Source organism: Parathielavia appendiculata (assembly GCF_033297405.1).
Source record: "Parathielavia appendiculata strain CBS 731.68 unplaced genomic scaffold N657scaffold_1, whole genome shotgun sequence".
Lineage (NCBI taxonomy): Eukaryota > Fungi > Ascomycota > Sordariomycetes > Sordariales > Chaetomiaceae > Parathielavia > Parathielavia appendiculata.
Genome location: NW_026944220.1, coordinates 1,148,614 through 1,169,589, shown reverse-complemented (window position 1 = coordinate 1,169,589; position 20,976 = coordinate 1,148,614). Strand labels below are relative to the sequence as shown.

The 20,976-nt window shown below is 56.5% G+C and overlaps 7 protein-coding genes across 7 annotated transcripts; 4 read left to right on the top strand and 3 right to left on the bottom strand.

Annotated features, from left to right (window-relative positions):
• Positions 1-816: 816 nt before the first annotated feature.
• On the bottom strand, positions 817-6,068 carry N657DRAFT_638896 (Oligoxyloglucan reducing end-specific cellobiohydrolase). The gene is made up of 3 exons (XM_062791673.1): positions 1,822-6,068; positions 1,354-1,750; positions 817-1,172 (listed from the first exon to the last, which is right to left on the bottom strand). Exons 1-3 carry the CDS (start codon positions 5,712-5,714, stop codon positions 1,008-1,010), a joined length of 4,455 nt encoding a protein of 1,484 aa, XP_062652193.1. The 5' UTR covers positions 5,715-6,068; the 3' UTR covers positions 817-1,007.
• Positions 6,069-6,344: 276 nt separating this feature from the next.
• On the bottom strand, positions 6,345-8,526 carry N657DRAFT_638895 (glycoside hydrolase family 132 protein). Its single transcript, XM_062791672.1, has 2 exons — positions 6,832-8,526; positions 6,345-6,776 (listed from the first exon to the last, which is right to left on the bottom strand). Exons 1-2 carry the CDS (start codon positions 8,041-8,043, stop codon positions 6,723-6,725), a joined length of 1,266 nt encoding a protein of 421 aa, XP_062652192.1. The 5' UTR covers positions 8,044-8,526; the 3' UTR covers positions 6,345-6,722.
• Positions 8,527-10,409: 1,883 nt separating this feature from the next.
• Positions 10,410-11,323, top strand: N657DRAFT_638893 (uncharacterized protein). Its single transcript, XM_062791671.1, has one exon. It carries the CDS (start codon positions 10,776-10,778, stop codon positions 11,235-11,237), a length of 462 nt encoding a protein of 153 aa, XP_062652191.1. The 5' UTR covers positions 10,410-10,775; the 3' UTR covers positions 11,238-11,323.
• A 192-nt stretch (positions 11,324-11,515) lies between these two features.
• On the top strand, positions 11,516-14,188 carry N657DRAFT_638892 (uncharacterized protein). The gene has a single exon (XM_062791670.1). The coding sequence runs from the start codon at positions 11,903-11,905 to the stop codon at positions 13,778-13,780; it is 1,878 nt and encodes a 625-aa protein (XP_062652190.1). The 5' UTR covers positions 11,516-11,902; the 3' UTR covers positions 13,781-14,188.
• Positions 14,189-14,433: 245 nt separating this feature from the next.
• Positions 14,434-16,790, top strand: N657DRAFT_667686 (DAGAT-domain-containing protein). Its single transcript, XM_062795415.1, has 3 exons — positions 14,434-14,849; positions 15,029-15,102; positions 15,171-16,790. The coding sequence occupies exons 1-3, from the start codon at positions 14,825-14,827 to the stop codon at positions 16,479-16,481; spliced, it is 1,410 nt and encodes a 469-aa protein (XP_062652189.1). The 5' UTR covers positions 14,434-14,824; the 3' UTR covers positions 16,482-16,790.
• Positions 16,791-17,345: 555 nt separating this feature from the next.
• N657DRAFT_638889 (uncharacterized protein) lies at positions 17,346-18,040 on the bottom strand. The gene has a single exon (XM_062791669.1). The coding sequence runs from the start codon at positions 17,862-17,864 to the stop codon at positions 17,487-17,489; it is 378 nt and encodes a 125-aa protein (XP_062652188.1). The 5' UTR covers positions 17,865-18,040; the 3' UTR covers positions 17,346-17,486.
• Positions 18,041-18,658: 618 nt separating this feature from the next.
• Positions 18,659-20,453, top strand: N657DRAFT_652107 (alpha/beta-hydrolase; the record flags this gene model as incomplete). The annotated part of the gene is made up of 6 exons (XM_062794261.1): positions 18,659-18,754; positions 18,809-18,950; positions 19,009-19,214; positions 19,270-19,699; positions 19,763-20,083; positions 20,140-20,453. The coding sequence occupies 6 exons, from the start codon at positions 18,659-18,661 to the stop codon at positions 20,451-20,453; spliced, it is 1,509 nt and encodes a 502-aa protein (XP_062652187.1).
• Positions 20,454-20,976: the final 523 nt, after the last annotated feature.

The window sequence follows — 20,976 nt, the reverse complement described above, 5'->3', positions numbered from 1 at the left end:
TCACGGTTTTTCGTCAAGAAAAGCTGCTCACATGTGGAGAATACACGTACCACTCGCGATTTCAACACCAGGGTTCATGATTCTTTCCATTCCTCTCTCATCATCAATCTTGTGGTGAAGAAGTCAATTGGAGTTGAGCATTGGTTGCCGTTTAGCAAGCTTTGCTTCCCAGCCCCTGCAAAGACCCTCCGAGACAGAGTGCCGACTGCCCCAGTACGGAGGACTGTGAACCATACCATGTTATGCGTCGTTTGCTTTCTCTGTCCGGAGTAACTACCTAATGAGCTATCACAGTTTCCCCGCAAGAAAAGGCTGCCAGCCAACTGCGGCGTCTGGTTGACGTGACAAGACGTGACTGTGATGAGCCTGCGTCAGTTGCAGAAACCTGAAGAAGAGGGGGAAAAAATGCAATGCTGTGCTGCAGGTTGCTCTGCTGCTGATGAATGGTACGGTTATAGAGATGGTTGGACGAGTCGGAAAACATTAGCAAGCCTCCGGCGCGTCGAGACTCTCCAATCCCGTGAGAGAGTTGAGGCGACGGCTGCAGTGTGACAAAAAACACGAACATTCTGTTTTATATGCACATTCTCCGCTCGACGATCCAGTAGCTGTGCGTGCCGAACCGTGTGATCTGTGCCCTTCCTTCTGCGTCAAGGTGTGGTTACTAGTGAAGAGAAAAACTGGGAATAGAGCCGACAGGATTGCCACCAAAATTGCAAGTCACTGACTGAATCCATATTCCTCCTAAAGGTAGAGAGTATGAATGGTGGGGTGGGGGGGAATGTTTTGGCGTTTCGAAATGCCCCAGATATGTGCCTGCTTGGCTTACACAGATCCCATCTTATTAGCCACTCTTTGAACGCTTTACAGTGCCTGTAAGGGACACAACATGGAGTGAGAGCAACCCATGCAATATCCAGAACCCGAGATCAATATACACGATACACTTTTTCACCACACGCCCCTCGTAGAAGGCAAACCACAACCTCTACTGATGTCCCATCCATCTATATTCCAAGACCGTATACAAGAAAGGCACAACAGCCAACTTCGATACAAGCCCAAACGCCCTTTTCAAACCTCCTCATCACTATCCTCCCCAAGCAATTCCCCCTCATCATCATCCACAATCGCATAATCCCCACTGCCCCGAGCAAAGCTATCCCTTGTGGTAAACCTCCTCGTCGCTCCTCCCCCACCCCCTCCAAGACGACTCCACCTCCCTCTGCCTCCCTCCCCGCCACCACCCAACCCAACCCTCTCCCCGAGCGCCCTCACACTCCTCCACACAGCCGCGGCAACAACCGGTAGCGCCCCAATCACCGCCACCACAGCGCTAAGCACAATGACAGGGTACTTGACCCACGGCCGGTCCGCCTCAAAGACGGAACCCCCCTGGTCGCCGAGCCGGATCTGGCCGAACTTGCCGTTCCAATTCCGCCAGACGTACCAACCCACGGCGCCTGCCAGGGCAAACGGCACGACGACGGCAAAGAAGAGCACGACACCCGAGGGGGCGTGCTTGCGCCCGTACTCGTCCTCATGACCCGGGCACGCGTGCGACGGCGACTCCTTGTCGAGCGCGTGGCCGTCGTCGAAGCACGTCGTGAGCGGGATGCGCCGGTAGCCCGTCGGCTCGTGGTACTCGATAGCGTCCGGGTGTTCGCGGCACCACGCCATCGGGTCGGGCCGCGCGAGGCCCGGCACCAGGGAGCACTGGCCGAAGTCGTCCAGTTGGTAGTTGTAGTCGCTGTGAAAACGGTGTCAGTTATGAGCATGGGTGGGTGGGCAAGCAGGAGGAAAGCGGAGAAAAGAGCTCACCATTCAAAGTCGGCGCGGGTGCAGGTGCAGTTCTGCTTGCCGTAGAGGGCCTGCAACGTAAAGTCGTTATAGCACTTGCGGTCCGCCTTCTTGCGCAGGTACTGCGAGACGTGGCCGAACAGGCAGCCGTTGTCCTGCAGGGGGTGGCTGGGCGACCAGATGTAGTAGTCCGATTTGTCAGGGTCGTCGTCGTGCTTGCAGACACGCTCGCTGAAGCCGGAAAAGTCCAAATTCAGCGTGAAGGTGCCCTTGCCATCCTTGCCCCAGAGCAAAAAGTTCCGCGAGCCGCCGGATCGCAAGGTCGTCACATCCCAGACTTCGACTTCCTCGGACGAAAACTCATGCTCCTGCCACGTCTTGCCTTGGTCGAGCGAGTAGAACAGAGACTTGGTCTTCTTCCGCCCCGCCGCGGTGGTCTGGACGAGGACGATAATGCCGCCCTGGTCACCAATCGCCCAGGTCCACTGCCCTTGCTTGACCCGCTTCCAGGTTATGCCAGCATCGGTGGTCATGAACGTATCCGCATCTTTCCGCGGCCCCAGTGCGTCGCCGACATTACCCCATCCAAACATGATGCCGACAGCGCTTCGAGACGAGTACGTCTTGCCGTGGTCCTTGCGCTCTGTGTAACCGTGGATGTGCAGCGCACACTTCTCATCGCCGCGCGACGGCTGGCAAGGGAACTTGCCAAACTCGTCGTCGGAAGGAGGGGCTAGATATGCCCACTGAGCGCCATCATTGTGAGTAATCTTGGTCTGCAGCTTCTTGGGGGCGCTGCCCTTCTCATCGGGATTGGCGACCACGTTCACCAGTGCGACGCCTTCCAGCCCGAGCATCTTCTCAAAGTCGACATAAAAGTCGTCGTCACAGTTGACGTTCCGCACGCTTACCACGTACGACGTGCCGTTGGAGTTGCTCTTGAGAATGGTGCCGTGCGTGCGCCCTTCGGCAAGCTCGGTGGCGACGAACAGGTTGACAGCATGCGTAGAACTGTCCAAAACTGTGTATGCATGTTGGTGTGGAACCACGAAGCCGTGCGGGAACTGGGCGTCGGCAAAGGTGGTCCCGTCCAAACTCGCGCTGGCTTGCAGTGTCTTCTCGGACGTATTTTCCGTCGCGACCACGATAAACTCGGCCTTGGTCGCAAATCCCTTGACGTCCTTCCTGTGAATCTCTTCATTATCGAACCAGTCGTTGGTCGAGATCAAGACCAGGGGGTTCTCCTTGCCTTTGTTTTCCTTCTCGTGTTTGAGGCAGAGTATCTGATCCTCCTTGCGGTTCGGATACTTGTAAGCGGCCGACCCGGTAAACTCGCAGCGCCGCGCATATCGGCTGGCCGTGCTCCAATTGTCACCACCGTCCTTGGACCACGAGACGACTCCGTAGCAATCATCATCGCTATCACACCTCCTGCCCATCCAAAGCAGCCAATGCTTCTTGTCCGGATGGAAAGCAAGGGGAAATACGTCCCTAGAAGGCTCGTCAGGCGCCTTGAAGTGGTGGAAGGAACGCCCACGGTCGGTGGTGTAGATGACCTTTTTCCCAGTAGTGATAAAGAAAACCATATCCTTGAAGTAGAAATGTGGGATGATATGCACGATTTTCTCGTCATCGAGCTCCTTCGGAACGCGCCACTTCTTGCCATGGTCGTCGGTGATATGGATGGGTCCGGCCTTGTGCATTCCCCGTCCACGCATGATGATGGTCTCCGCATCGCTAGAGCTCGAATCACCCCGTTCGAGATAATGCTTGTCCCACGCTTCCCAGTCGTCCTCGAACGACTTCTGAGTCTGCTCAATCCTGTCCGTCGCAGGCGCCGAAGGCTTGCCGCCGATCTCGGAGCACTTCCTTTCAACGTCCCCGTACTTTTTGTCCATCTCCTCGGTCGGCTTGCAAGTGTTTCCAGCAATCTTGCGGTATCCCGACGTGCCCTTGAAGGTGTCATCCGGCTTAGCATCGCGGCAGACGCCGTCTGGCGGGATGATAGGCCCCCTGCGGACGCACTTGCCGTCATCGTCCCTCTCAAAGTTGAAGTCGCATTCGTAGTCCTTGTCAGTGCAGTCACAATCCTCCGTTTTCGCCATGGCGTGTTTGAACTCTTGCTTCAGGAAGCACTCGGACTTCTTCTTGCGGCGGAGGAAGCTCTGGGTGTGGCCCATCAGGCAGGTCGGCTTCCCATCTTTGTCGACACGGGCAAACCATTGTTCCATGTCGTCTTCCGTGCAGGCAGCCTCGTGGAGGCCGTCAAAATTGATCGAGATGACTTGCCAGTGGGGTGACTTCTGCGTCCCCCCGATGAGGAGGAACTTGAGGCTGGCCGACTCCTGGGTCGTCGTGAGGATATAGGGCTTGATCTTGAGGCCATCGGGCAGAGACTCTTTGGTCCAGGTGAGTCCGTGGTCGAGTGAGTAGTTGATCTCGCTGATATCGGCGTCCTCCGAGTCGCGCACTGCGACGAGGATGGACCCTTGGTCTCCGAATTCGTACTTGTGCGGCCCGTCCAACGCTTTTCTCCATGTTCTACCCGCATCATCTGAGACGTAGAGATTGCCGTCCTTGTAATCCTTGAGGTAGTCGCCCGTGTTGCCCACAGCCATGACCAGGCCAGGCGCAGGGCTGGAGAAAACACGCCCGACGTTGTTCAGCTGCGTGACCGAGTGGAGGTGGATCCTCTTGCCGTCAGCCGTCACGGACTCGAAGGTACGGCCATCGTCAAAAGTGATCTCAGTCACGACCTTCTTCTTGGTGTTCGGCTTCTTTTCCACGTCTTCCCAGTTATCAACCTTATTTACCAGGAATATACCCTGGATACCGGTAATCTTCTCGAAGTCGACGTAGCCGTGCTCGTCGCGGTTGGTGTGCTCGATGTTTTCGGTGAAGTACGTGCCGTTCGAGTTGCTCGTGAACAAGATACCCATGGGGTTTGACGGTCGAGTCGTCATGACGTCTATCTGAATGCTGTAATTGGTGCTCTCGAGCACTGTGTACGCTTCCTGCAAAACGCGGTGGTCGTGGCTCTCGTGAGGTGCTGGGAAGACGGCGCGGTGCCACTTTTTGGTGTCGTCCGTGACGAAGAGGGCCATCTCGTCCGTGTTGACGGAGCTCGACGCCACAAGCAGGTACTTCTTTACCACGGCCACGTTGACCACCCCCTGCACAGGCTTGTTCATGTCGAGATCCGGCTCAAACTCTTGAACGTCCTTGCTGCCCTCGGTAGGTTTGAAGAAGTTGTCCGAGACCAAGAGACGCTGGTCCTGCTTGAAGGGCGAGAAGCTGTCCCTGACGATGCACAGGACGCGGTTCTTGTCTAAATCCTCGGATCCCGTCGTGAACAAGTCCGAAGACTTGGCCCACCAACAGCCATCGGTATTCCTGCGCAGCTCTTTTGCGGGCGTCTTGAAGCCGTCGGTCGTGTACATAGCCACTTCCTGGCAGAAAATGCCCTCGCAAATCATGCCGTTGAAAAGGATGCGATCAGGGTCGGCGGCGTGGAATTGCAAGATGTCGCCACGGAACATGCTCATCTCGGCGCCGGAATCGAACTTTTCCCATGTCTTGCCGCGGTCGCTGGTCCGGAAATGAGTGGTGCCCTCGGTGAAGATGTATGCGCGGCTCGAGTCAAACTGATGCATGTACAGCAGCCAGGCCTTGCCCTTGGGCACGGCGTCGACGCGCTCCCACTCGACGCCGTGATCGGCAGAGCGGTAGACATTGTTGTCATCCTTGTCTTGAAAGAGGACAACGTCTGAGTCGGGGAAGTAGTTGAGCTTCGTGGGTAGGTTGTCGAAAGCCTTCACGTGGAAAGTCGGGTGGTCGTTCTTCGCGGTGAGGGGTGTCGCCCAGAGGGCTGTCGCCAGCAAGGCTGCCGCCTGCAAAGCTCCCCTGACCCTCATGGTGCGTGATTAACAACACAGGCGCTCATCAATGATGGAGGAAGAATCGAACGTAGGTGAAGCAGGTTCTTGGGCAAGGGGCCGGGTTGGCGCAGGCTCTTTTAAGAGTCAAGTTGCTGAGAAAGGTGCTCTTGTGCAAGTCCAGTCTTAGCTGAGCTTGACGTCAAAGGAATGATGCGTCGGAGAGATTGCCCGCTGCCAAGACCCTCGTTTATGTGTGTTCAAGACAGCCAACTTAACTCTGGCCGTGTTGAAATGCCGATGACCGTCGACGGAGGTGCAATTGTGGAAATTATTGGAGAGGCAAGGCTGGCCGGGTATTGTTCAAGCTGTCTTGAGTTGGGCGGCGTTGCGTCGCAAGCTGAGACGCAGCTCGCCAATCGCAAGCAGGCAGCGGCCTGATAGTGGATGGGGCCCGTTAAACAGCATGCGCCACAGTTGGCCTGAGAGGCCAACCGCTGCCGTTTTTGAATGGAGAACCTCCACTGAGCGGACAAATCGACATGACAATGTCTCTGTTTCAACATTTTGCGAAACACAGAGTTCCCAGATTCAAGATGGGCACACGTCGCGGCACTGCGCAAGTAGGTGTGCGATCACATGTCAGAAGGAATTGGTGCAATTTCTGGACTCCGAGTACGCCAGATAAGGAATGTAAGAACCCTAAGAACATGCAAGGAACGCATCTGATGGGGCCCTGCAAACGGCCCCCTAGAAAGAAGCAGCTCGGTCGAGACTGAGCCCGTCCCCAATGAAATGCGAGCCGCGAGTCCGAGCCTGAAGGAAGTGGTATATATAACAAACCGCCAACCAAAGTCTCCATGTCAAATTGCGATTATAGACATTCAAACATTAAATGCGACTCTAAATCCATTGCTCTCCATGGCCGTCACATTGTCCAACTCGAGAGAGATTTGATGCCTCGAGCTCTGCACAAGCCGTCGCCATGAGCCCGCAGCGATGTCGGAGGAATGAAGAAAACACCACGAAAGTCATCGGTCGTCATGTTCAAGAGCTGTGCTTGAAGACGATGGTAGCCTTGCCGCCCGCCCTCATGCCAACCTGTTTTACCATTAGCATCGAAGACACAAAACCAATCACTCAAATCGAAACATACCGTGCAACCGTTGTTGCCCGAGTACACGCCCTTCTTTAGAGAGCATGTCCCCGAGATATCGCCGGTGATCTCGATATCAAAGTTAAGGACAGCAGTGCTAGTGGGCGCGTTGGGAAAGATGGAGATGTAAGTGATGCCATCCTTGCTCTTGCCAACGCCGATGTTTGTGGGCGCCCAGTTGCCGGCAGAGTCGGGGAACTGGGCGCTGTTCCACACGCAGGCCTGGTCGACCGCAACGCCGGCATTGTTGACATAGTACTGGGCAGTCGTGGGCTTGCCCTGCCACACGTAGTAGTCCGAGGAGTCCGGGTTCGTCAGGGTGTACTCATTGCCGGGATACGTGTCGAGGGGAATGACCATGGCCTCGTTGCCAGGGTAGTCGGTACGGCAGACGGCAGCGTTAGTCGAGAGCTCGTTTCGGATATAGACACCGCCCACACCCGGCTCGCATATTTTGGTGTGCGAGGGCCGCGTGAGCTCGAGCTTGCCGTCCTCGTTGCACCAGAGACCGCCAACGGATTGGCCGGTAGCGCCCTGCTCTTCGGGCCATTGCGTCTTCTGGTAGCCCGCGGGGCACGCATACGAGCACATCATCCCGGGCTGGCAAGTTCCCGAGATAGGCGACTCGATGTTGTCAATCGCAACACCCTTGATCCACTTGCCGAACTTGGCAAGCGTCGTCCAACCGTTGGTGCCAACCCACGGGATCTCAATGGCACCATACTCGGTCGGCACCTTGTCGCACGGGACCTTGCCGCTCGGGAAATCAGCATCCAGCCCGGTAGGGTACTGCGTCTCCTGAGGAGGCGCGGCGGTGGAAGTTGCCGGCGGGGTTGACGAAGTAGTAGTTGGCGCGACCGAACTAGACTTCTCGTAAAACTGGGCACCGTACTCGGGGCCAGACGAAGAGGTCGAAGCCGCAGGAGGAGGTGCGCTGAAACTCGGCGTCGAAGAGCCCATCACGATAAAGAGGCCCTTGGAGATGCCCTCCTCTGCCTCGTCGGCATCAACATCCTCCCCTTTCTCGTTCACATACTTGACAACAGTAGGGCCCTCGACGACTTCGGTAATGACCACGGTGTCTCGCTTTGCTGGAGAGTGCTCGTGGCTCTTGCCATGGAGATGACGGTGGCCGTGGCCGTGGATGTGCGGCTGGGCAGCAACGCCGGCGAAGACGGCTGCCGCAACCGCGGTCTTGATGATCCCTTTCATCCTGGTTTATTCGTTGGTTTGTTCCAAAGGAATGTGGGAGAGAGCTAAAGACTCTCTGTTGGATGGAATCGCCGTCGCAAAAGAGTGTGCGGGCTTCGAAAGCGGGAAACGAGTGATGAGACCAAACAGTTCAAGAGAGGGATGAACCGAAGGAGGAGAGTTGGGTCATGAATGAGCGGCAGGGCGAGCGATGGGGTAGAGTGGAAATGGAAAAGGAGCGAAATGAGCGCCGACCAGGATGTTTAGCCCAGAGCATGCCAAGGCCAGGGCAGTGGTCAGGGAGACCGCTGCTTGGCGAGATTGCGTTCCTCAAAGAGTCAAGGCTCAGGTTGGGGAAGGCGGCTGCTGCAGGACGGTGGCCAGTCATGAGACGACAGGGATGGTCATCGCAAAGCGTGTTTCGGATCGAAAAAGCTGTCGTCGACAGTCCACGCAATCGATCCACAGTTCGGAAAGACATCACGGCTTTCAGGAAAGCAATCCAACAACCTGTGCTGTTTCTTCGTCTTTCATCTTCCAACTCTCAGAGTCTCGCGACGCTGCTAGCCTTGATCCGGTATGTCTTCAAAAGCCAAGAGTGCCAAACCAACGCCAAGCCGACCACGATCAAGGAGAGGCCCAGAACCTGTCTGCCCCCTTTTCAAGTTCATCGACAAGTCGGCTGCTGATCATCATGAAAACCCCAATTGGAGTTCCAAGCTGTTGAAACTGATGATGTCTTCGAGCGACGATGAATTCCTACCGACAGCCGCTGCACGTGGACCCGCCCGGTGAAGGAACGACGCGAGCAGACAGAAACCAAATTTGCAGCATCCGATGTTTATCAGACGGGATGGATATTCATGCCTGCATCATTCCGCAGGTACCTGACTAGGCGCCTTGGGGCTACCTTAGCATGATACGACACAACAATGAACCGCTGGCCAGGCCTCGCTGGAATGCTGCGATGGATTGAAAACACGCTTTTCTCTACTGACTCGAAGGTGATTATTACGCAACGGACACAATGAGCCATCTCAAAACTCAATAGGTTGCTGATATGAATCATGTTCTCGTGGGATGGTGACGCAGCGACGACCTGATCGTTGTGTCGTGCGGATTCGACGGAACTCGGCTCGAATGCGCTGTGCCCCGAGATGCCAACCTTGTTTTCTTGATTCGCCCCGCCTGTGCATGTGTCACCAGTTGATTGCCGGACGATCCCCAGCAGCACAAGAACATCGGTGACCGGTTCATGCCGTTGATCTGCTCTCTGCTGCCAAGCTCTTTCTGTGGCCCTAATTTTGGCCTTGTTTCCCACGTCGGAAAATTCAACAGAGCACTCTGCCTGAAGTGTAGATGATTTGCGCGCAACTCTCCAGACTATAAGGTAAGGTCTCTACGATAGCGAGCAGTGGTTTGTCAAGGTCTCCTGAGACGAAGCAGCGTTCATACGATGGCATAGCCACACCAGCCCATACCATATGGTCGCTCTTCTGGGGAGGGCTTCGCAAGCAGATGGCGTCCTCTCGAGATGAGATGATATCCCTAACGTTACCTCATCAAGAGACTGCTGTTGTGAGAAGGGATGTGTGGCCCAGGTTGGGATGACGGTGGTTCGCTTCATATCGTTGCTGTACCTCACACTTTCTTCATCGCCTAGAATCAGGGCTCATGGTCCCAGAAACACAGCATCTCCACTGACAATGGCTTGAGAATACCTGCCTCGTAAGTTGTCAACATGGATCAGGTTGGACGGGAGCGGACGGCCCGGGGCCCAACGGGCCAGGCACATCAAACACAGATACCATGGAGTATAGAAGGCTATTAGACGTTGTGACCCAGTGGCTGTGTGAGCGCCGCCTCGAATGTATCAGTGTTCCATCATGTGACAGTCATGATGGTTCCCATTGATCTCAGAAGTTCAGCGAAAACTCCTTCGGCCCTATACCTGCGGTTCTCATATGTTGGCGAAGTGCTGTACTTCCGTCCGTAGGTCGTTTCGCTTGAGTGAGAACTCACAAGGCACAAGGGAGCAATATGATCAGCCTTCTCTGCCTTGCTGCTCGTCTAGGTAGCTTTTTTTCAGAGTCCATAGTTATGCTGTATGTGCCTTATCTCCCGTTTCTTGAGCCCTTGCTGGCCACCTTCAAGGCTCTAACTACGGCTAAGTCTGCTATGAAGGGGGCCCGCAGTGCCTTCCATGTCAAATCGACACCCGTACAGTGTGCCGGGTCCTAAATTCCTTTCATCTTCTCTGCCAACGGAGCTCCCCATCGCCGAGACTCGAGCACTAGAAAGACAACGGGCTGACTTGAGCTCATAGTTCAGCCTTCAACTCCTAACAACATGTGGCCTGTAGAGGGGCAGCGCAACACCTTACTCACTCGCACAAGACTTTGAAAAGGCGTCACTCGGACAGTACTCTGCGGGACACCCTTTCCCGTACCCCCATCTGAGGGAACATAACCGTGGATTTCGTGTGGCACCGAGCTGTGGCATGATTCTGGGCCGTCTCTCGAGCTGCACCGCCTCAGAACTGGGGGATAGGGTTTCAAGTAGAAAGAGTTTGGGATCCTCTCTTCGCAGGGGCCATGTACCGTAGTAAGCCAACTTCGCCTCTGGTTCCAATTGCTTGCGGTGACGTCCATACGTTGTGTGTTTGCCTCTCAACAGCTGGAAGCAGACAACTGTGGTGAAGCCATTTGATATTCGCCCTCGTAGAAAGGCTGCTGGGAGGCACGGCGTTTCCCATGGCGTTCATGCGTGCAAATCAGTGTGTCGGGACGGCGTGCCTTCCAGCATCAGGTCGGAGCTCAGGACCGCAGTTGGCGTCCACCCTGAAATACGAATTCCACTGGAGATATCTCCTTGCCCCCGACTGCCGGATCTCTGGTGCAACTACCAGCCCCACTGATACATATCTCAATTGCATCAATTTAAGAAACGAAATTTATTTTCGAATTCTTAATGAACGTGGCGCTGGCATGGCAACGCACATCTCGATCAAGGAATATGATGTGCCGCAAAGGGCCGAGGGTGTTGAAGTGCAGTTGTGTGAGGTGGCTCGTGTGTGTGTGTGGATTGCGCCACTTCCCTTCGTGCTAAGAAGAACCCCTGCCACACTCCAAGCGGCCTGGCACGTCTCTGCCAACAGCATGCCTCCGTCTCGACAACGCAGTCCAAGCCACGTGCATGGGGTTCTCCGCAAATGATGCTTCATTTTGAGGGAGCTGAGCGAGCCCGAGTAATAAGCAGTAACCACGAAAGGAAAGCGACGCGGTGGCTTGACAGCCAGAGAGGTTAGCATGGGGAGGCTGCACCTCAGCACATCGAACCTGCCCAAGTACCGCTTAACAGGTGCGTCCGAGTGCCTTGGCGTCCGCCGTCGGCGATCATGTGTGGGGCCTGGGAGGCTTGCCAGCTGCTGCGCCCAATTTTCTTGCGGTGTTCGCATCGCCTCGCTCCAGCCTTCTTCCCTCCACTCTGAGGCTTGCATCCGCGCCCTCACCACAACACATCTCGCCGGATGCTGACTGCAAGCCAGATTGTTGGCAATTAGAAGGAAACCCCCAGCTTCCTAAGAATTGAGATTCAAAGGTTCGATTAGTTGTTTTCCGCCGTGGCCGATCCGACAATTCTGCGTCTGGTTGAGCTGTCATTTGCCGGCGACGCACTCTTGAAGCTCTCGCCACGATCTCCAGCCACACCATAAAAGGCGCGGACCGCCGTTATCGATCCAGCGATGGTCGTGAGCCGCCCGTGACGCAGTCGCATCGCGCAGCATTCAACTCGGAAGGCCTGGGATTATCTTAGACTTCCTCGGCTTTCACATTCCCGGTCAGCTCAGGTCTCGCTCCCGTCTTCGTTAGACGTCGCCATGGTTTCGGACCGGGGCTCCACCGCGACGGAGGTTCTGCATGCGCTGTCGAACTCAACCGTGCCGCAGACCACAGCTGCCCTTGGGCCCGCCGCCGACTTAGGGCGGTCGAAGTCGCTCAAGCGGTTGCGTGAGACAACACCAGCCTCGGACGAGTCGTTGGCGACTGGTGGCGACATCTCGCCATCCAAGATTGCCCGTTTGGTGGGGTTCGCAAGACAGTCAGGCGAGGCTGCCGAGGGAGAGGTGGCGGAAGATGACGAGCGTAGGCAGCAGGAAGACGAGCGCCTACAGCTTGCCCAGCTAGAAAACAGCGAGCACCAATCCCCGGCTGGCGACGTCATGTCGGGCGTTGCAACAGACATGGGTGGACCCCATGGCGCGTCAACAGACTCGACACGATCGGAGATTGAGGCTGCTGCCGCCGCGGCAGCCGCGAGGGCACTCAGTTCTGTTAATATCCCCACGGGCCATGATGTCAGTCCGCCGAGCGGCACAAGCGGGGCGAGTCTAGATGAGGGAGACGGGCACGTCGTCGACAGCCCGGGGGCGATGGACGTCGACTCTCATAACGACGAGAGTATGTACGGCCCGCAACCCGAGGCGCAGATGGAAGACAAAACGGGAGCATCCCATTCGTATCCGGGAGCCATGCCGGCACCAAGCGACCCTCAAAGAGGGATGAGCATGCCGCTAGGCGCGTCGCAAACACCCTCTCTCGACCTGACTCCCCGTTCGCCAAACTCAAACAAAAAGCACAAGTGCCCCTACTGCGAGACAGAGTTCACCCGCCACCATAATCTGAAGAGCCATCTGCTCACACACAGCCAGGAGAAGCCATACCCGTGTCAGTCATGCAATATGCGATTCCGCCGGCTCCACGATCTGAAGCGTCACAGCAAGCTGCACACGGGTGAGAAGCCGCACATCTGCCCGAGTTGTGATAGAAAGTTTGCGCGCGGCGACGCGTTGGCTCGGCATAGCAAAGGAGCGGGTGGGTGTGCGGGCAGAAGACAGACGATGGGCTCGTTCGGCCTCAAGGACCTGGCGCCATCCGATGGCGGGGAAATGTACGAGGGTAGCGGAGCTGAGCTTTCGGAAGACGAGCGGCGCCGTCTGAGCATGCCGAGCATCAAGACGCCGCACGTGGCTGGTACGGAAGGCTACGGCGGAGGTCATTCGAATACATACCCCCCGGCCGGACAGCGACCTGGGGCTGCCTCTGGGTTGTATCCGCCCAACGTTGACGGAGGTTCTTCCAGCTCAAACACGGCCAACAGTCATACGCCACAAACCAGCATATCGTCGTCGATACCGTTGAGCGCGGGCAGCTCCGGCATGTACTCGCAGACCGGCATGACCGAGAGTCCCAAGCCGCTGAGCCCGGGAGCTCAAGCGAACGCAGCAGGCCAGCCGCGGGCGGGCAACGGGGCACAGCAGCTGTCGCTGCCTTCGCATGGTATGTCACCAGCGGCCAAGCAAGCCTGGCTCTCTCAGTACCCCCCCGCTGACCGAGACGCAACACAAGGCAACGCAGCGGCACCCAACCAGCGTGGGCGCGGCCGCGCGGCGGCGAGCGGCGCCGCTCCTCCACAAGGCACCGTCAACAGCAGCAATGGGGTTGTCGCGCCGGATTGGGGCTCGTACACCTACTTCCAGCACCTGGAAGCAATGGTTCAGCGGCTCACTAGCCAGGTGGAGGCAGAGGCGAGAAGCAAGGCCCAGCTATTGGAGAAGCTCAATGCGCACGACCAACATATCGCGGCGCTGACGGCCGAGATTGCGACGTTGCGGCAGCAGCTTGCCCCGCCTCCACCGCCGGCGCAAGAAGAGCAGCCTTCTCCAGCCGAGTCTCCCGCCGCCGCCGCTCAACAGTAGGGCTGGGAGCGTGTGGTTAAGCTCGAGACGTACGGGAGACAGCGAGCCTGGAATGGCATAGCATATCCAGCACCTTTAGGTGCTTGTACTTTTTAGATCTTTCTTGGGTTCTGGCTCGGGATTGGTATCCGGTGTTTGTACGGCGCAAGGAAGATATTGGGGCCAAAAGGAATGGATCCAGCGTTACTTGTGACGGTGTTTTAAAGAGATTTCGGTTCCAAAAGCCAGCTAGCTTAGCTCGAAGTTAGCTAGGAGGAATTCAAGCAGTTCATCAAACTGGTATCTGGCCATGTTGACTTTCAGCTTCGAGTTAGCGGCTCAAGCTGCCCTCACTGAGTTGCGTTAGTTAGCTGATAGATTCTTGGTACGGGCAATGAACTATACACAACTCACCCACGGGTATCGTACTTTTAAGCAGGCAGGTTTCTTACAGTTAATGTATAAGGGGCAGTTCCACCTGTTAAGCGCTACACTCGCAACACTTCATGATAACTCCGTACCCACCACAGTCTAGCTCGGAGCACTTCCAAGGTTGGCTTGGCGTTTCCCACATGACAAAACGGTGCTGCCGGCAGCTGAGACGGCCGCCCCACCTCGAACGTCATTAGGCACGTCGACGCTGGAATGGGCCACCGATTGCGCTAACCCCGCTGAGTCTCCCTTTGCGGCGTACAGTAACCGACCCGGGAACCAACGGCGTGGCAGGGGCGAAAACAATGGACTTTCATATGGTGTGCTGTCGGATATAGTTCTCTTCTGGCGATAACAAACAAGCAAGCACCGTAACGTCCTCACCTTAGAAATCACGATCGACCGATCGAGCTGAGCTCACAGCTTGCTCTTCCCGTCCAAACCCCAGGTGCCGCCGCAAGCAGGCGTCGTGCCTCTTGATACTATCGAATCCGGGTTCACCCTGGACGCCAAACCGCTGCTTCCGTTCGCATTCCCCCACTAGCACCAGCTACATCGCCAGCCCTTCCTGCTCCCCATTTTGGTTGGTTGCGCATGATCGATCTTGCCCCCTCTATCGGGGCCCGTTGAACCATGTCTGTCCCGGATATCGTTGCAGGTGAGCCACCACCAGATACTAAAGCCCAAGACCCCCAAGATCCGCCATAGCTCGCCACGCAAAGTCAGTTATCATGGGCAGGAGCAAAGGTGCAAAAAAAAAGACGGCGTCGCCCAAGAAGACGGCGCAGAAGGGGCCTCTGCAAGGGGAAACAGCCCAGCCGGTTGACGCGATGACAGCCCATCAAGATGCAGGCCCTGTTGCTCCCGTGGCAGATGGCAGCATTACGCCGAGCCAAGAGAAGACCGAGACGGTGAGCGACGCCACGCTGAAACAGTCCAAGATCTCAACGGACCGTGAGAGCTAACAGCTTGGCTGAAGGAACCCGACGGCAGCCTGACACCGAACTCTGTCCAAGACGAAAGAGGGGCTCTCTTCCAGAGCGTTGACATTGCGGCCTCCACGGGGGACATTGCTGAGAAAGACGCCGACGACGTTACTTTGGGTGGTTATGAGACCCCTCAACAGAAGGGAAGCCCGCGGAACTCGGTGCTGGCTTCCATCAAGCGCAAGACCAGCGCCACCGAGTACCCGCCCCTCACCGACGAGGCCGGCAAGGAGGCGGCAGCCCGGGAGCGGGACCGGGCGAACGCCCATAGAGCAGGCGGAATCCGGTTCGCCCCCTGGAACATACCCTACCGGCGCCGGGTGCAGACGATGGCTGTTGTGGCGCACTGCATGAGCATCGTCATGACCGTCTCCTTCTTCTTCTTCCTCTGCGCCATCCCGCTCACCTGGCCGCTCCTCATCCCCTACCTCCTGCACATGCTCCTCTCCAAGTCGGCCAGCGACGGCCGCCTGCGAGCCCGCTCGGAGCGCTTCCGCCGCCTCCCCGTCTGGAGGTTCTTCGCCGACTACTTCCCCGCCCGGCTGCACAAGACGCACCACCTGCCGCCGACGCGCAAGTACATCTTTGGCTACCACCCGCACGGCATCATCTCGCACGGTGCCTTCGCCGCCTTTGGCACCGAGGCCCTCGGCTTTGCCGACCAGTTCCCCGGCATCACAAACAGCCTGCTGACGCTCGACTCCAACTTCCGCATCCCGCTCTACCGCGACTACATTCTCGCGCTCGGCATCCAGTCCGTGTCCAAGGAGTCAATCCAGGCGATCCTGACGACGGGCGGGCTCAACGGCGAGGGGATGGGCCGGGCCGTGACCATCGTCGTGGGCGGCGCGCGTGAGTCGCTCGAGGCGTACCCGGGCACGCTACACCTGGTGCTGGCGCAGCGTAAAGGGTTCGTCAAGATGGCGCTGCGCACGGGCGCCGACCTGGTCCCCGTCTTGGCCTTCGGCGAGAACGACTTGTACGACCAGGTCAGCCCGCAGCGGCACCCGCTGCTCCACGCGCTGCAGAGGTGGCTGCTGCGGACGCTCAAGTTTACGCTGCCGTTCTTGCACGGCAGGGGCATCTTTAATTATGATGTGGGTTTGATGCCGTATCGGAGGCCCTTGAATGTTGTCGTCGGCAGGCCCATCGCCGTCCGGCAGGTCAGGGAGGGAAACGGGGTGGATCCGCGCGAGGTGGACAGGTTACATGCTGAGTATGTCGGCGAGCTGGAAAGGATGTGGGAGGTGTACAAGGATGTGTTCGCGCCGGGACGGAAGGAGGAGATGAGGATTCTGAGGTGATGCCTGTATCTTTCGTTTCTCGTCTCTTCTAATCTTTTCCTTGCTGAAGTTAACTTGCTGTTTGTACACTTGCGTGTGTGATTTGAGGGTTGGGATCAAGGGGTTTAACGTGTTGTTGTTTTTACTACACTCCTCATGGTTCTTATATGGGCGAGCTGGATTGGATGTTATAGATGCGTATGCATGACGATGGCTACGGTATTGCTATACTACTCAGGCGCCCCTTTTTTTTTTCTTTTTTTTTGGGGGTTTGATAACATCAAGAATATCCACTGCTGTTTCTTGTGTTGCAGCTATACAAAAGTACACGGATCATACGCTGTTTTATTTAGCCTTCAATCTAGCTGTCATTCAGTTGCCTTGGGTGGGGTGTCTTGTTTTGCCATCCACTTTTGAGTTAACCACCTCTCCCGGCTGACCGGTCTGGAATGTGATGACTCCGGAGCCGGGCCTGGCGGTTGGTGGGGATGTTTGCGGCTTAGATTTGCTCACTTACGAGAGTCTCGAACCTTTCCAGTGGAACTTGTATGCCTACACCAACACTGCGGATTTGTAGAGCAACGTAACTACTACAGTACACACAGTACGCTTTACCTGGCTTGATTGCTGTCTTTTGTGACGTTGCCTTGTTATTCTTGCCCACTCTGCATTCTGATTTCCTTTAGTCTTCCTGCCCCGAGAGAGTGGTGCTGAGTCCCGAGTCTGGTATGGTGAAACCTTCCTTCTCCAGACATCTCTCGCTCATGAGTCCAGGTCTGCAGTAGGAAGGAGCAGCGCACACCCTTTGCAGGCCGTATGCTGCCCGTGGCATGCTCGCAGTTACCGCGCTATTCAGACTGTTAGTGCGACCCAAAATAATGTATGTAAAAAACCATCCTCTCGACTACCTACCCCTTGTAACAGATATGTCAATCGAGGTACATCGGTCGGAGCAGCACCGAGCAGACTGGCAGTTGCCCGGACTATCTACCTTAAACTCGAGCGGAACCCAGTCAGGCTCCAGATTCAAATGTTGGAACACTCTACGAACCCCTGTCTTTCTTTTCTTTGCCGCTTTTTGACAATATTATAGCATAAAGAGATGTTGAGGTCTGGTATTGGGATGATGTCGATGGTGATGATCAATGCTGACCGAAACAACAGTGGCAGCGGTATAAGTGTCTGGTGTGACATGGTGTGCATGTCGTTCAGCTCCTGGTTGGCATGGTTCAGCAGCTGGATCGCTGGCAGAGGTTGAGTGGTGATGGTGATGGTGGCGAGCAGGATGATGGCAGGGCGAGGACTGACGACTATCTCCTCTCCGGGAATGGCTATGGTAGTATTGAGATTCCCGTCGGCAACAGCAGAGGGAAAAAGGGGGAGCGGGTACCGCCGGTGTCTCATTGGATTACGGCTGGGCTCGTATTGTTAACTGTCTTGGTGTTGGCGGTTCAGCCATATCTCTGGGGCTTGGTGTTTAGGTCGGACGGCCGTGTGAACAGGGTAGGTTCCTGTTTTCTGTCCTGTTGTGATTTCCCTTTGCCTTGGTGGGCTTCATGCATCAACCAAGTCCGAGTTACCGTAGTGGTGACGACGAGCTTCCATCCGAACGCGTACTCCTTACCGCACTAGTGAGCATCTTGCGGCAGCACCACTATCAACAACTTCCCACGCACAATTCTCCAACAGCCCACCACTGAGCTGGCAGGTCGTATGGTGCCTTACCTTTGGGGGAGGCACCATGTTCGACTTGGAGTAAAACCGCCCCGGGGAACGTTCCCGGGGGTTTTTGCAGCCGACCACCTCCCCTGCCGCTGACGACTGGCTGGGGAGGTGGGAGGTGCGCCTTTTGGTGAAATGTTTTGCTCGACACCAACCGACTGCCATGCGGCTGCCGCTTCGACCGTTTTTGGTTGTAACCCCTGGCGGTGTTGCCTTTCGCTCCTTCTCGAGAGCATGCCGTCTTGTCACACAATGCAAGTCTTTACTTTGTTATACCACGCCGTCACACATTTCACCGTCATGGTCTCTTCCCCCTCGCCACGTTCAGTATCCCGCGCTGCTTGAAAAGATAATATACAATGGTTTGTCTCGCGAGACTGCTGACGTGCCATTTGCAGCCAATCGTCATCGGCACGGCCACTGTCAAGACCTACGAGGGCCTGCAATTGTCCAACGGGGTGAGTGCCTTCTTGGGCATGCGCTATGCCGCCCCGCCCCTGGGGAATCTGAGATGGAGGGCTCCAGCTGAGCCGGTAAGGTCCGACCCTGGGACGGTTGAGAAAGCCACGACGGTAGGTGGACGAAACCCGATCATCTCCCCTCAGTCACCACTAATGGACATGTAGTATCCTCCAATATGCCTCGGCATCGGCGTGCCTTATCCCGCCGAAGGACAGAGCGAAGACTGCCTGTTCGTGAATGTCTGGGCACCGACGAACGCTACGGTCACGTCCAAGCTGCCGGTGTGGGTGTTTATTCAGGGCGGCGGTAAGTCATCCAGAGGCACACACTGTCACATACAGCACCGGTTGACTGACGGAATAAGGATATGTTGCCAACACAAACGCCAACTGGAACGGCGCTGAGGCGGTAGAAAGAAGTGGCCACAATATCATCATGGTTAATTTCAACTACCGTGTTGGGCTCTGGGGCTTCCTTGCGAGCGAGCGCGTGAGGGAGGACGGGGCTTTAAACGCTGGCTTGCTGGACCAGCGGATGCTGTTGAAGTGGGTGAAAGAGCACATTGCTGCGGTGCGTCTTTACGAGACTGCTCTCCTAATGTTGACCACTCGGCTGACCGTCCCAGTTTGGCGGAGATCCTAACCACGTCGTCATCCACGGCGCCTCAGCCGGAGCAGGCTCGGTCGCCATGCAACTTCTGACTTACGGCGGTCGCAACGATCGTCTATTTGTTGGGGCCATGGCTGAGGCCATTTTCTTTCCGGCCCAGCCCCTGGTTTCGGAACTGGAGTACCAGTTCAACCGGATAGTGAACCAGACGGGCTGCGGCAGCGTGTCCTCGGCTCGGCAGATGGAGTGTCTCCGGAGCAGGGACACTGCCGTGCTGCAGGCTGCCAACTACGCTCAACCTTTCCCCGGCCGCTCAGAGCCCCCAATGCCCCTTTTCTATTTTACTCCCTGTGTTGACGGCGACTTCCTGCGAGATCTTCCGTACAAGTTGTTTGAGAACGGACAGTTCATCCGCGTGCCGATGGTCCTCGGCACGTCCACAGACGGTGTGTCTCTCCACACTCCTGTCTTCTCTCCCATCTTGTCCTAACCAATCCAACCGGCCACAGAAGGCTCCCTCTTCGCCCCCAACGCTGCGACCCAGTCCGACATGGCCATCTTCCTCCAGAACAACTACCCCCTCCTTACCGAAAACGACACAACTGCCATCCTGTCGCACTATCCCCAGTTGCCCCCCTTGCCAGCCCACAACCCCTGGTTCCCAACAGCCAGCAAGGCTTACGGTGAGGCAACCTTCATTTGCCCGCAGCACAACGTGCAAACCTACCTCGACATTACCGCCAACTCCAGAAACGCCACGAACAGGCTATACACCTATCGATACAATGTCCTCGACAGCGAAAACCTCGCCGCCGGTCTCGGCGTTCCGCGTACGTCGAACTCTTTCACCTGAATTCCCCCAAGCCACCCAGCTAACGTGAAACAGACCTCTTCGACGCCGCCGCAATCTTCGGCCCAGACGCGCTCCCCGCCGCCAGGGCAAGCTACAAGACGTACAACGCCGGCGTGGTGCCGCTGCTGATGGGCTACTGGCTGAGCTTTGTACGTACGCTAGACCCAAACAGGCATCGCATGCCCGGGTCTCCGGTATGGGAGGCATGGGATCATCGGAGCACGAAGAGGCTTGTCATTGAGACGGTTGGGGCAAGGATGGACGGTGGGGATGACGGGGAGAAAGAGAGGTGCCGGTTCTGGCTTGGGTTGGGACGGGGGAGGATGAGGCAGAGGAGGAGTGTGTAAAGACAGTAAGTAGGAGTGGTGGTTTGAGGATGAGATGAATTATAGCCGTCAGGACATGCATGACTTACGTATGGCTCGATACGCAGCCTAGAGGGCTTCTGCAGGTAATAGAAGCGAGCTTTCCCTCGTCATGGTGCTGCTGGGCTCTCATAAGGAACAATCAGCCGAGTCATGCTAAGTTTTTTTTTTTAGGCAACCCTCAGGAGAGATACGAGTCCACTGGATTTCCGAACTCCTACAGAACCCCGGACAGCAGTGGCAGCAATTACAGCGGGCCTTTCTCTCGTTCCTCCCATCCCACCACTGGCCGAGCCACAGCCCGAGCCCTGAGGTCAGACGTCAGGCAGGCTAATGGACCCCAAGTTAGAGAGAGATAAGAGACAACCCCCCCAGACGAGCGAGTGTGCGTATCGAGCTGGAGAGAGGTGAGACGGAAGGCGGAATTCCAACTAATGCTTCGCAACTGCCAGGCTAGAGCAAGACTGTTCACATCAACCTTCGAATGCCTTCGTATCCTTATGCC

Coding starts and splice junctions, on each gene's coding strand:
- N657DRAFT_638896 (XM_062791673.1), bottom strand. CDS start 5,714: ATGAGGGTCAGGGGAGCTTTGCAGGCGGCAGCCTTGCTGGCGACAGCC. Junction 1,751..1,821: donor ACCCGCGCCGACTTTGAATG/GTGAGCTCTTTT, acceptor CCGTTTTCACAG/CGACTACAACTACCAACTGG. Junction 1,173..1,353: donor ACCGGCCGTGGGTCAAGTAC/CCTGTCATTGTG, acceptor CGAGGAGGTTTA/CCACAAGGGATAGCTTTGCT.
- N657DRAFT_638889 (XM_062791669.1), bottom strand. CDS start 17,864: ATGAGACACCGGCGGTACCCGCTCCCCCTTTTTCCCTCTGCTGTTGCC.
- N657DRAFT_667686 (XM_062795415.1), top strand. CDS start 14,825: ATGTCTGTCCCGGATATCGTTGCAG. Junction 14,850..15,028: donor TGTCCCGGATATCGTTGCAG/GTGAGCCACCAC, acceptor ACGCGATGACAG/CCCATCAAGATGCAGGCCCT. Junction 15,103..15,170: donor GCCAAGAGAAGACCGAGACG/GTGAGCGACGCC, acceptor GCTTGGCTGAAG/GAACCCGACGGCAGCCTGAC.
- N657DRAFT_638893 (XM_062791671.1), top strand. CDS start 10,776: ATGGCGTTCATGCGTGCAAATCAGTGTGTCGGGACGGCGTGCCTTCCA.
- N657DRAFT_638892 (XM_062791670.1), top strand. CDS start 11,903: ATGGTTTCGGACCGGGGCTCCACCGCGACGGAGGTTCTGCATGCGCTG.
- N657DRAFT_638895 (XM_062791672.1), bottom strand. CDS start 8,043: ATGAAAGGGATCATCAAGACCGCGGTTGCGGCAGCCGTCTTCGCCGGC. Junction 6,777..6,831: donor CGGGCAACAACGGTTGCACG/GTATGTTTCGAT, acceptor ATGGTAAAACAG/GTTGGCATGAGGGCGGGCGG.